At 40.8% G+C, this 14161-nt stretch overlaps 1 protein-coding gene across 1 annotated transcript in view; it reads right to left on the bottom strand.

Annotated features, from left to right (window-relative positions):
* The window catches only part of MYRFL (myelin regulatory factor like), a 156973-nt gene extending 154386 nt beyond the window's left edge, over positions 1-2587 (bottom strand). The window contains 1 exon segment of the mRNA XM_055118411.1: positions 2542-2587. Coding sequence (XP_054974386.1) covers positions 2542-2587 — 46 coding nt within the window.
* Between the last annotated feature and the right edge of the window lie 11574 nt (positions 2588-14161).

Genomic DNA, 14161 nt, shown 5'->3' with positions numbered 1-14161 from the left:
GCATCCCTCCCCCCACCCTGCCTCTGTGGCAGGACATTCCTTTTTGCTCTCTCTCTCTCCTTTGGGTGTTGTGGTTTGTGACAGAGGTATTGAGTGGTCATCATGTTTGGTCTATAGTCTGCTTTCAGGGTGTGTCTCCCATCCTGAGCGGATCCTCCTAGCACCATTTACTTGGTGATCCCTTCTCTAACTGAATTGCCTTTTTCCTCAGTATGTGAGGCCAGCTTCTAAGTAATCTTCCCAGTACTTATCTTTAATAATCTTGGGTGTTAGTCTCCCTTCTGTTACTTTATATTCCATGAATGAGCGCAATTTTTCTATATCAGTCCCTCTCTTTCTGAATCATTTCGCTTAACTTGATATTTTCCATGTTGATCCATCTATATGCAAATTTCATGGCTTCATCTTTTCTAACAGCTGCATAGTATTCCACTGTGTAGATGTACCAGAGTTTTTTTAGCATCACCTTTTCCATCTTCTTATTCAAAATGAAAGATACGCTGAGAGTTTTTTCTCTTTCTATGGAGAAATTATGTCCCCTTCATGAAATGGGCTTCATAGAACAACTGAGTTGGGTTTAGGCTAAGACAACTATGAATAGAATACTCAGCTATTGTAACAAGCTCCACAGGAGACTCATAAAGATAGTACAAACTTTCAAGAAAGTTTTAAGCTTTTCATGATATTTTTAAAGATAGTACAAAACCTTTTAAAGCTAGTTCAAACAAGGACATAGTAGAGAGGGCCTAAATATAACAGCTCCAAATCCAGAAGGTAGATTATGTTAATGATTTTTGTTTCCTACAGTTCAGAAAAAAGGAACCAGATATACATTTGGCAATTATATAATAAATTATGTTTTGGCTACAATAAAGGAGACATAACTATAGCAGGAACCTGCTATCTACTATTGGAATGAACATGACATGGGATGTAAAATCAGATAGCAAGTGGCCCACATTAGTGTGCAAGCATGTGACCCAAGCTGGACCCAGGTGGGCACATTGACTTAGTCAGTATCAGAGCCAGACCACTGAAAGGGATGAATTATGGGACTGAGATAACATCAGGATTCTCTTGCTCTTACATTATTTCTTGCCACAGAAATTACCATGCTATTTGACTCTTTCTAATAGGAACCTATATGATAGCCTTTCAGTATCTGTATTGCAAACCATAATGCCCAAAAGGAGAGAGAGAGAGAGGGAGAGAGACAGAGAGAGAGAGAGAGAGAGAGAGAGAGAGAGAGAGAGAGAGAGAGAGCGAGAGAGCGCAAGAAGGAAATTGTCTGCCATAAAGGCAGGGGGTTGGGTGGGATGGGGGTAGTGGGAGGGATAGTGGGGACATTGGTAGTAGAAAATGTACACTGGGTGTTTGATCACTATATGACTGAAACTCAATCATGAAAGCTTTGTAACTACATCTTATGGTATAAGATTAAAAATTAAATTTAATTAAAAAAGTGTGGTCACATCGCTATACATGTGGCGGTCTGAGCTGGATCAATTATAAGGAACTGACATGCCAGAGCCATGGATTTTCCCCGGCAACACACCTGATAGGTGCAGTGAGGGGACTTCCATGCTGACATTTTAACAGACAAAATTTAATTGGGTTTGAATAAGAACCCAAGTGACTAGGAGATGAAACAGTGCTGCCTGAGACAATGAAAAGAAAAGATAATACCTGTCTGACCATATCCCTTATCTTGCAGAAATTACCTTTGTCTCGGGGAAAAAGAAGTTAAACTACAAAAATAAATCATTATTCAGTTTCCTATTTTCAAGTGTTGTGCAGAATGAAGAACAGAAATAGGAATGAGGGAACATCCTTTTGCTGCTTTATATGTAATTGTATTAGAAAAACTCATTCCCTTTTCTTTCTATTTTTCTGGTGTTTGTTTTGGGGTTGCACCCAACTTTGCTCAGGGACTACTCCTGGTAGTACATAGGAAACCATATGTGGTGCCGGGTAGCAAACCCACATCATTTGTATGCAAGGCAAGTATCCTACCCCCTGTACTATTTCTCTGACCCCAAGAAAAAACTTTCCAGCCAAAAATTGTATTTATATTCTATTACCTTAGATAATTTTAAGGAAGGAAAATTATTTTTTTTTTTACCATAAGAGATTAGGAGGAATAAAATCTAGCACAGGACCTAGACCTGGAGTGCTAGCATAGCTGTGCTGACCTCCAGATTCTTTTAACACGATAAGGTGGAAATTATATCATTTGAAGTCCCACCTGGCTCTGTGCCTGGAGGCGGGAGGCCGTGCTGGGGACTCTGCAGGCAAAGCCTGTGTTCCAGCGCGACTCCTGTCCAGCCTGGAAAGCCTGTATGTTCTGAAATCATTACCTAGACCACTGGTCTGTGCCACTAACGCAGCCAGTACAGCTCCGCTCCCGATTTCAGGTGTGTTGGTAGGAAAGCACTGCTCCTAAGGCCAGGTCTAAGTGAATTCCCAGGAGGTGAAGCCAGAAGCGAGCAGGACCCAGGCCCAGAGGCAGTAACTAGGTACACTGGGAAACCGGCCTCTTACCTTCAAAGAACTGCTGCAGAGCCTCGTTTTCGTCAACCACATCCATGGGGCTGGAGTCTAGGATTGTTCCGCATAGAACCCGGGAAAGGTCGAGCTCTCCCAGGAAGGAAGTGAATCTTCGAAGCCTATGGAAGATCTCGAAAACTCTTCATTTTCTTTTGCTTGAAGTCAAGCATGTCTTTAGCCATTGAGTTGTGCCCAGAAAGATGGTTAAGTTCTCAAATAGGATTCTAAAACTGCAACCACACGGTGGGGGAAAAAAAAAATCTTAAAGGGGAAGACGTAGCAATGCCTCAATCTTTATCCGTGCAACTGCTTCTACTCTGCCTTTTGTCTTTGTTTTAAGGACCTTTGTCCTTGGTGACACATGTAATTACATAAATGGGTAATAAATACATGGCCTTATCTCTTATTTGTTCTTTTACACCAATATATTGATATCTCCACCTCCATCAGCCAAATCGATATAGGAAAGCAAAGATACAGGTTTTAGGCTGTTGGCGGTTCCCCCTCATCCCCACCTTTACCTGGGGAGAGCGTATAAATCAATACAGATCACTCTAATACAGACCTGGAAGGGAAGATTCTTGTAATAATTAAACCTGTAATAATTTTTTAAAAATTAAGATTCGTTAAATATTTCCACGTTGACTCATAGTGAAAAGTTACATTCAACACACTTGGTCTTATTCCTCCAGTCTCCACTTTCCTTTCTTTAAAAAGTATTTGGGAACACAGTTTGAAGAGGCATGAAATGTACCCCTAAAACATATACTCTCGTGTAAAGTAATGTTACCACAATAAAAGAAAATATGCCTATAATGTCTCAACAAAAATAAATAGAATGGGAAGTAAAAATAAGAGAAAGAAAGCATAAATCATAAAGTATAAGTTCTCATAAATGACAGAACTGCTTTTTTTTTTCTTTTTGGGTCACACCTGGTGATGCACAGGGATTACTCCTGGCTCTGCACTCAGGAATTACTCCTTGTGGTGCTCAGGGGACCATATGAGATGCTGGGAATCAAACCCGGGTCAGCCGCATGCAAGGCAAACACTTTACCCGCTGCGCTATCGCTCCAGACCCAGAACTGCTTTTTTAATATTTCTTACGACCTAATCTAGGATTCTGTACTGATTTTGTTTTTAAATATTAGCCATATACACATAAATGTTTTGTTTCCACTGCCTAGCATCAGGTAATTATTTGTTATTAATAATTATTCACGCCATAATAATGAGTATTGTTTAATAATAAATATAATTTATTTCACAATAGTCATAAATTATTTCATAATAGCATAATTCAGCAAAAATACTAATAAAGAATTACTCCAGTCCTTCCAGGGCCATCCTTCTCTTTACCTCATTTACTCACTTTGAAAAAGATTTTATCTGACTCTAGAAAAATGGGGAAAAATAATGGTATACAATACCTCAGATAAAGGACTAATATCCAAGATCTATAAGGAACTCAGAAAACACAACAAAACATTCAGCAACTCCACTCAAAAGTGAAAAGAGATGAACAGACACTTTCCCAAAGAAGAAATACAGATGGCCAATGGGCAGATGAAAAAGTGCTCATTGTCACTTATGATTAAAGAGATACAAGTCAAAACAACAAGATATCATCTCATATCAGTGGTATATCAAGGCATATACCTAAAGTCTGGCATCAGCCAGCATCAGTAAGTATATGGTGAGAAATATATCTACCGTTAGTCAGAATATTGTCTGGTTCAATCTTAATGGGAAGCAATATGAAAATGTTGCCAAAAAGTTGGAATATAACATCCATAGGACCCAGCAATATCACTTCTTGGCATCTACCCCCAAATCACAAAAATATTAATTCTAAATATTTTTTATAATTAAAAACATATTTAAATTTTAAAAAATATTTTTAAGAATTAAAAAATATTTAAAATTAATATTTCTGTGCACACTGATGTTCATTGTAGCAGTTGGAACAGTAGCCATGGAAGCAATACAAATGCTCAATTATGAATGAATGGCTCAAGAAGTTGTGGCATATCAGAATTTGGAAAAAACCCGAGTGCCCAAGAACAGATGACTGGTTAAAGAAACTCTGGTACATCTACACAATGGAATACTATGCAGCTGTTAGAAAAGATGAAGTCATAAAGTTTGCATATAGGTGGATCAACATGGAAATTATCATGTTAAGTGAAATGAGTTAGAAAGAGAGGGACAGACAGAAAGATTGCACTCATTTGTGGAATATAAAGTAACAGAAGGGAGACTAACACCCAAGATTACTAAAGATAAGTACCAGGAGGCCCAGGTCTCTGGGCCTGAGCCCTACGCAAACAGGATGAGAACGCTATTAGGGTATGCCAAAGAGGAATCGAAAGAGCTATGCTAGAAGTATCACGTCTCACTCAAGTGAGAGAAGGAATCCAGAGTTCTGACCTCCGTCGATGGTCAAGAATCAGGGATGCTGTCTCGTTTGCCAAGGCATCAAAAATCAGATGGGCCGGTTATGTAATGAGATTCAGAGATGACCGCTGGACTAGAGCTGTTACCGACTGGATTCCACAGGACGTCAGAAGACCTCGTGGCCGCCCACCAACTAGATGGTCATATTTCTTCGTCAAATCCCTGAATGAACGATTTGAGGCTCTTCCTGTTCCTGGAGCAAGCAGATATCATTGGGCTGCACTAGCTTGTGACAGGGACAAATGGAGACGTTACTGGTGCCGCTCGAGCAAATCGAAGATCAACGGGACTACAAGTGATACAAGTGATACAAGTACCAGGAGGATTACTCCACAGCTTAGAAGTCGGCCTCACATGCTGGGAGAAAAGACAGCTCAGATAGAGAAGGGACCACCAAGTAAATAGTGCTAGGAGGACACACTCCAGATGGGAGATTTGGGCTGAAAGTAGACTATAGACTGAACATGATGGCCACTTAATACCTCTATTGCAAACCACATCACCCAAAAGGGGAGAGAGAGAGAGAGAGAGAGAGAGAGAGAGAGAGAGAGAGAGAGAGAGAGAGAGAGAGAGAGAGAGAGAGAGAGAGAGTGAGCAAAATGGAATGCCCTGCCACAGAGGTGGGGTGTGGTGGACGGATGGTGGGAGGGATGCTGGGACCATTGGTGGTAAAAAATGGGCACTGGTGGGAGGGATGGGGTCTCAACCAGTATATGACTGAAATGCAAGCACGAAAGTTTGTAAGTCTGTAACTGTACCTCACGGTGATTCACTAATAAAAATATTTTTTTTAAAAAATTTGTGGCATGTATATCCAATGGAATACTATGCAGCTGTAAGAAAGGACAAAAATCATACATTTTTTTGCAACATGAATGAAACTAGAGGACATCACATTGAATTAAGTCAGTTAGAGAGAAAGGGGTACATAGAAAATGATATCTCTTATATGTGGGACCTAGTGACATACTCTAAGGGAGAAACACAAGTCCAAAGGCAACAGTACTTAGCATGTGGGGGTGTGTGGAGGATTGTTGTGGAACAGGAGGAGCATATAGGCCTTTGGTGGAGGGAAATGGGCACTCTGGTGGTTGTGGGTTTGGTGATGGATGCATAAAAGTACCATTAATGGTACTATAAATCACAATGCCTCAATCAAGATTAAAGGTTTTTTTTCCCATGAAAGAACCGTAAAATCTTCATAGATGCACTTTTTAAAAAATTTTTATACATTTTATTTTCATAAAGTAGTTCACAATAGCTCATTACTGATAATATTCAAACACTCACCCCACCAGCGAGCATCTTCCCACCACAATAAGAGGGAAGTGTGTGAAGTTTGTTGTATTTCATTCTGGAGCCATTTAAGCCCATATATAAGAGATTATAAGCAATTATGTTAAAACCAAACAAACGTGTGCTAATTTAGTACATCTATAGGGTAGAGTGTAAGAGGTGACACAGCTGCAAATGTGGCTGCATGCTTAAGGAAATACTGCATCATTCTCTTCCAGGAGCTTTATTTTATAGTCTCTGGATCTTGGCTATTGTTAAGATTACATGGCGCCAGGGGCGGTTTGTGGGTGTGGCTGCCAAGCTACTGGAAAACTGGGGATCTGGGTGGAGGAGGCTCAGTCCCAATCCGAGGAGGCTTGGAGATCTCAGCCACGTGTCCCTCATACCTGGGTGCCTCTGCTGGTTACTTCATGGGTGAGACTCATCCAAACATGTGGAGAGTGGCCTTGAGCGTGACTGCAGCTAGATTCTGGAGGCTTTCGGCTGCTGGGGTTCTGCTTGGGGCAGGGAAGGAGACTCAACCCACCCCACTCCGAGGTGCTCAGTGAATACAGCCTGGCACAGGGTCAGGAGATTCTGCTCATAGTTGCACTTTCAACAAATGGAAATATTAGCATATTTTCCTGCTTTTCTCTTTGTCTTTTGATATATAAATATACTGTTTTGGCTAAATTATTCCAAAATCAGTCACTGACATGGTATCATTTCACATAGATTCTATATATATGCATCCCAACGAATAAAGATGTCCTCCCACAATTCTCAAGAAATGTAGTATTGGGGCCGGAGCGATAGCACAGCGGGTAGGGCGTTTGCCTTGCACGCGGCCGACCCGGGTTCAATCCCTGGCATCCCATATGGTCCCCCAAGCACCGCCAGGAGTAATTCCTGAGTGCAAAGCCAGGAGTAACCCCTGAGCATCGCTGGGTGTGACCCAAAAAGCAAAAAAAAAAAAAAAGAAATGTAGTATTAACTGAATACCTATATCTCACATCCAATTTCTACCTCTGTCCCCCAAATTCCTTTGATGTCTTTCTGCTTTCTGACCAAAAATCCCATGAAAGGTTTTGTATTGCCTTTGATAGCAGAAATATAGACCAGTCTCCTTGTCATTTTGCTAGGTGTGGTGGCATTTTTTTTCTTATGTGATAGACATCAGAGTTTCAATGCCAGGGCTTGAGGATATTGCTGGTTGGGTCTTGTGGTGCCAGGGACCAGGAGGGCTACCCCAGCAGTGCTCAAAGACCAGCAGGATCACGTCCAACAATGTCGGAGGCCTTCAGGGCTACCCCTGCTCCTCAGAATCCATGCTTGGGATAGAGCCAGGGTCCCATGCATGGAAAACATACACCCCTGATTGTCTCTCTGGTCCCAGATTTGGTCACATTTTGTGAACAGTCCAGGTGCACTATCTTATAAACAGTCTTACTTTCTGAATTTGTCATTTCGTTATTAGAAATAGCACCACTCATGTGCTATACGCCCCAATATGTACTTTTGCTTGTTCTGGGGCCACACCCAGCTGTTCTCAGCACTTATCCTTTGCTCAGGGATTGTTCCTGGCAGAGCTCAGGGGACCATATGGGATGCTAAGGATCAAACATAGGTTGGCTAGTATGCAAGGCAAGCAACCTACCCACTGTAACATCTCTCTAGGCACCCCTCCATCCCCTGTAAATATGTATGTATGTGTGTATGTGTGTATAAATTTCATATAGATTTCCTCTACTATCAAAAAGAAGAAAGTTCCTATGAAATCTCTCTTAAACCAAAATGTCATAAAGTGAAGAAACAATTATCTACCAATTATCTACTGATTTAAAGGAGAAATTTTTCAAAAATTCCCAAACCCCCAAAGAGCTACTAAATTACACCAAATAATACATGAAACCTAAAATAAAGCCTAGATAAAATGGAATGATATACTGAGTACCCAGCCTGTCTAAAGCAGCTCCTCCTAAGAAAGGGGCTGGGGTGTACTGCTCTTGGGGCGTGGCCTCTGCACCAGAGCTGCAAAGCAAACATAGAACACTATCTCCCCTCTTGTCATGAAAGCAAAACTCCTCTCCAGATTCCTTCCTGTATCAAAAACAAGTGCTTATGTAAGCCTTTTGTAAAAGTGAAGTGGTGTAATGTGACCTTTTTCAAAGCAGGAATAGCTGTATGAGAACTTCCTTGAGAACAAGTGAATTAGTTTTATCTTAGGGGGTGGGGGTGGGAGAAAGTTTAGAATCCTATTTTGAAGGTCACTTTGGGCCCTGAGTCTTTAAGGAAAAATAATCAAAGCCACTTTTCCTTAAATAGTCTTTAAGGAAATAGTCCTTAAAGACTATTTAAGGAAAAGTGGCTTAAGTAATTTTCTATTTTGTGTTATTACACTTGTGCTAAAGTGAGGAAATAAAATAATGGTCTCTGCCCCCAGAGTTTCAAATCAAAGATATAAGAAAACATAGTAACTACCCCCCTAAGCAGACTCTGACTAGAGCTGGGGAAAACATCCCAAGAGAACAGAGAAAGGAAATAATCACTCTGCCAGGGAGGGTTAAGAAAGGTGTCCACCAAGTCCAAAGAGCCAGACTTAAGCAATATCTGTAACACCAGAATAGTTTATGTGAGAGAACCCGGGGTGCAGAGACTGGTGTTAAATACAGTTTGTATTGTCGCCATCCTCACGGGCTGGACTCATTGCTCAGGATGAGCCTCATCCTGAAATTAATGTGCTGAAAAACTCAGGGATGTGGGGTTTGTGACTGAAATTTCCAGGCTTTCACAGAGTCAGGGATGGTCTACTCCCCCCCCCCCCTGTACTTCCAGAAGCCTCAGCAGTCATGAACTGCCTCTGGTGTCACGTAAGGTCATTAATCAGACATGATCCAGAGACTTACAAATAAATCTCAAACAATATCAAAAAGTTGCAGAGATGCTTCTGCATCCCGTGCCAGGCTCAGTTATCAGGGCCTGATAAAGTCACCACCCAGTAAAAATTTAACTCCAGCTTTATCATCCCTTTCAAAAAATTTGAATTCCTGGAGTGACATCTCAAACTCTCCAATAAACCAGGAGAAGCACACTACATTGTGTGGCATGTAAAGTAGAGGGCAACTAATCTTGAAATAAGATATACACACAAGGCTTAACCTGTAGCATGTCAGTAATTGTTTTTTTAATTATTATTATTTTATTTTATAAGGTGGTTCACAATATTTGATTACAGTTAATAGTCAAACACCAATCCCACCACCATTACACCTTCCCACCACAAAATTTGGGATATTTCCATCCCAAGCCACAATTCCTGTTCCAAAGCACAACCGAAATGATATATTTTGTATTGTTTGTTGTGGAAAACAGCTGAAAATGCTACAAAAAAGTATCCATAGAGGAGACAGTGTGAAGATTGTTCTATTTTGGCAGGGGCCATTAAGACATTCTTTAGAATATCACGAACATGTTGTTAAAAGTTGAGTGATGTGAGCTTTCCTATATATATGAAACTATGTATATATGCATATATATGTATATATACATATTTCTCTCTCTGATTTGTTGCCTACTGTTTGAACCCCATCAAATATGGTGTGGTACTTATGGAGAATAGGTAGGGAGTGTCTTATGATGTGTCACGTGGCCACAAATGTGGCCTTGTGGTCCAGTATTACGTTCACTCCTATTGGCACAAACATGTGTGGAACGGCCTTGAGTGTGGTGGCAGTTGGATTCTGGATGTTTTCAGCTGCCGGGTCTGGATCCCTTGGGGCAGGAAGGGCTCTCATCTGCCTTCCCTGTGGGGCACCCTGAGTGAAACAGCTTGACTAGGAGTCCGGTGGCATGGCTATGCATCATGTTGCTCCCTTCCAGAAGAAAATAACGTAATCTGGATGGCGGCCGATGAGATTATCTGGCACCAGCAGGAGGTGGCCTATGGGCGTGACCCCTGGGTCGCTGAAGACTGGGGGAAACAGGCAGAGGATCTCCGCTCCTGGTCCCGTTGAGCCCGGAGTCCAAGGTCACAAAGTTCTGCATTACCTGGGTTTTGTCAGACTTCCCTCATGTGTGAGGCTCAGCCTGAACGTGTGGGGAACCACCTTGAGCGTGGCGGCAGTTGGGTTCTGGGGTTTTCAGCTGCCAAAGCTGGGTCCCTTGGGTCCATGTTAGTAATCATTTACACAAGAGCTTAAGGTGAACTATAACAATCTTCACACTTTGTTCTAAGGAAACACTTTTGATAATTTTTACCAAATTATTTCTAACTAACCATATAAAGTAAATTATTGAGGGCCTGATATAGGGACAGGCTGGAGGGGTAGTTGGGAAAATTGGAAATAATGGTGGTGGGAAAGTGCAATGGTGGTGGGATTGGTGTTGGAATATTGTATATAACAAATCATCACAAACAACTTTAAGAAATAAAAAGATGAAGAAATGTTTTAAAATAGTGTGTGCTTACTATGGTGGGATTAAAAATTGGGAAACAGACTGAAGAACTTTGATAGATTTTTCTAGTTAGATGAAATCTACTCTTCTGTGTATAATCTATCCATCTCTATTTGGGAGTGGCTCTTTAAATCAAACTCAGAAAGATAGTGTGACTGAATGTGTTGGCTAAGGAAGTAACTAGGGTGAGACCAGTCAGAATCTACAGCAAGAAGTCAGGGAGGCAAGAACTGACGACTACGGAGCTGGTTAGCGAGCTCAAAGGGCTGGAATACATGCTGTGCATATCAGAGGTCCAGACTTGGTTCATGATACTGCACTGCAAGTTCCTCTGAGCCCTGGCAAGGCGCCAAACAGAAAGTAAAATTTAAAAAAAAATTTGACAACTAAATAAATATGGGAGCAAGGTGGAAGTCAAATGTGATTTCTTTTAAGGATTTATTAAGCATTTAGGTAGAATGTGTTAAAATGACTAAAATATGTAGGCTGTGGCTAAATCTAACTAAACTTCAAAGGATGCTCCCAGCACATTACCTGGAAATTGCTAAAGGTTATCACACTGTATCTACAAATAAATGATGATTCTGGATCCAGTTCAACAGTTCACCCACAGTCTTCCCACTCTCAGTAGCCATGAGCAATAGGAAATGGGAAGAAACTAAATTCTATTGAGTGGACTAAGAAGTAAAGATTTGATATGGGGTATCAAGCTCAAATAGCGAAAGGGCCAGGAAGATAAGCCTTTTGTTTCAGAAAACAAAAAAACACCCCCAGGAATCTTCTTGGTAACTGACAACTGATCCCTAATCTCTGAGGCGGGGCGGGATTCTCCCCTGAACGCTAGTCTGGCTCTGCTCCGCCCAACAGATGGAGTCACTCAACTTCCTGCAGGTGCCACATTCAGGAATGTGGGCTCACAGTTGTCCAGAGGTGCCTGATTTCAAAAAGAGAAGCTGGAAATACAGACTGGACTTGTAGGGCTCATTTTTAAATATCGTGACATGTCAGCTAAAAAAATAAACCAAAATATGAAAGGGGATGAATAGCAAACACGTGTCAACAATTCAGCGTGCAGAACTTCAGGTCTCAATCTCTGGGTTAAAGCTAATCCTAACAACCAGCAGGGAGTGAAGAAAACCAAGAGAATCCCTTGTTAGATGAGAGCGGAGATTGATGGCACTGGGTGGGGTGCAATGACGTTGGACAATACCATAAACTTGAACATTATTGTTAACCTATTGTTCTCAACTAGATATTCAAAAACAGTTACCTACGGATGCTTAGCTTTCTCTATGAGGTCCTCATGTCAACACCCAAATTCTAACCTTTATAGCTGAACCAGCTGTGACCAGTGATAGCTCACAGAAAATTCCAAACCCACATCTATGGTGTACAAAGACCTACACACAGGCTGCCTACTCATTCTTCCTCTGATCACCCTTTCTTCCTAGTTTTTCTTTTACTTTGTATTCCTGGCCTTTGTTCTTTTAAAATTTCATTTTAATGAGTCACCGTGAGGTATATAGACTTACAAACTTTCATGCTTATGCTTCAGTCATACAATGATTGAGTGCCCATCCCTTCTCCACCACCAGTATTTCCCGTATCCCTCCCGCCACCTCCACCTCTTCCTGCCCCCTACCTCTGTGGCAGGGCCTATAATTTTCCTATCTTGTATCATCCCTGGTTCTATGTCACAATTATATGATTTTGATGCAGAAGATAGTCTATTCTTACAAGAATTTTTCTAAGTCAAAACCCTGTTCTTAAAGTTTGATAAAACCATCTAAGTTTGATAAAATCTTTTGTGGAGAGATTTCTAGCTACTTTCCTTCCTTTAGTAGTACTAGTACTACTCAGGGTTGATTCCTTCTTAATCAAAAGGGAATCTTTTCTAGGAGGAATTTTTCCATGTTGCACACTTTCAAGCATATTAGCATGTTATTCACATTTAACTTCTGCAGTATCTATAGTGACATGGCAACTTTCGTCCCAAGGATAGATTCTTTGTAGTTGTTTTTTTTTTTTTTTTAATGCTAGACATTTGTCTATTTTCTGAAAATCTTCAGTCAAGGGGGTTAGAGCAATAGCACAGCAAGTAGGGCATTTGCCTTGCATGTGGCCAACCCAGGTTATTCCCAGAATCCCATATGGTCCCCCAAGCACCGCCAGGAATAATACCTGAGTGCATGAGTCAGGAGTAACCCCTGTGCATCACTGGGTGTGACCCCAAAAGAAAAAGAAATCTTCAGTCAATAGCTTTGTTGACTCTGTTGCATTCTAGTTCTCTATTACTGCCTCCATCTCCTTCCTCCAACTTGTTCTATAATTTCTTACTTGGGCACTTATTTCCAATATACTTTTTAAACCTGTAACTTCCATGAAGCACTACTCTCTCCACACACTAGTTTTGATATAGTAAGCCCTTAAGATTAAAAAAATTTTTTCTACTAGTATTTTCATCATATTTTCCAACTTTTTTTGTTTTTGGTGACACCTGGCAATGCTGAGAGCTTACTCCTGCTCTGCAAGCAGAGATCACTATTGGCTGTGCTTGAGGATGTGGTGCCAGGGATCAAATCCAGGCCCACCGTATGCACAGCAAGCGCCCTACTCACTGTACTTTCACTTGGGCCCATTTCACGTGTTTTTAAATGCAATATTTACTATTGTGCACTCATGTCCCTATTAATGCTTTTTATCTTAGTGTCTATCTTGTCTAAGAACCACACTAGTTTTCTTTGGTGATCTATTTTTCCCCATTCCTTTACTCTATAAACATCTTTATGCTTTGTACATAAATCATATTTCAATCCAATTTGATTCTCTTCACTGAGCTTGTCACACGACCATTTAGTCTTTAAAGATTTTTATCTTTGTCATGTTCATCTGTCCTCTAACTAGAACTTTAATATATCCTCAAGTTTTGTTCCTTTTCCAAATCCAGTTTGCATATAATGCTTTCTAGATTATTATAGATATATTTTGTTCTTTACCTTTTTTTTGAAATGGGGACACACCTAGCAGTGCTCAGGGTTTACTCCTGGCTCTGTTCTCAGAAGTCACTCATAGAAGGCTTTGGGGACCATATGGGATGCCAGGGACTGAATCTGGGTCAGTCACGTGCAAGGCAAATGCCCTACCCACTGCACTGTACTGTGCCCACTGTACTCTAGCCCTGATCTTTACTCTTTGGCCTTTTTATTTAGTAATCCACAAACTTTAGTGAAGCATTTAATCACCTTTCTTCAGCAATTTCTCCTGGTATCTCCTGAATTTACTATTTTTTTTTTAGTTTCTCCAAAAGTGTTCATTTATATATTTGTCTCAAACTCTTCCAAAGCTTTGAAAATCTGAGAGTATATTATGTTCTCATATTAGGAAAAAAAAAGTCAGAAAATAAAACTTCAAGTTCAAAGTTCTTTTC

Source organism: Sorex araneus, chromosome 10 (genome assembly GCF_027595985.1).
Source record: "Sorex araneus isolate mSorAra2 chromosome 10, mSorAra2.pri, whole genome shotgun sequence".
Classification (NCBI taxonomy): Eukaryota; Metazoa; Chordata; class Mammalia; order Eulipotyphla; family Soricidae; genus Sorex; species Sorex araneus.
This window is presented reverse-complemented; position numbering and strand designations above follow the sequence as displayed.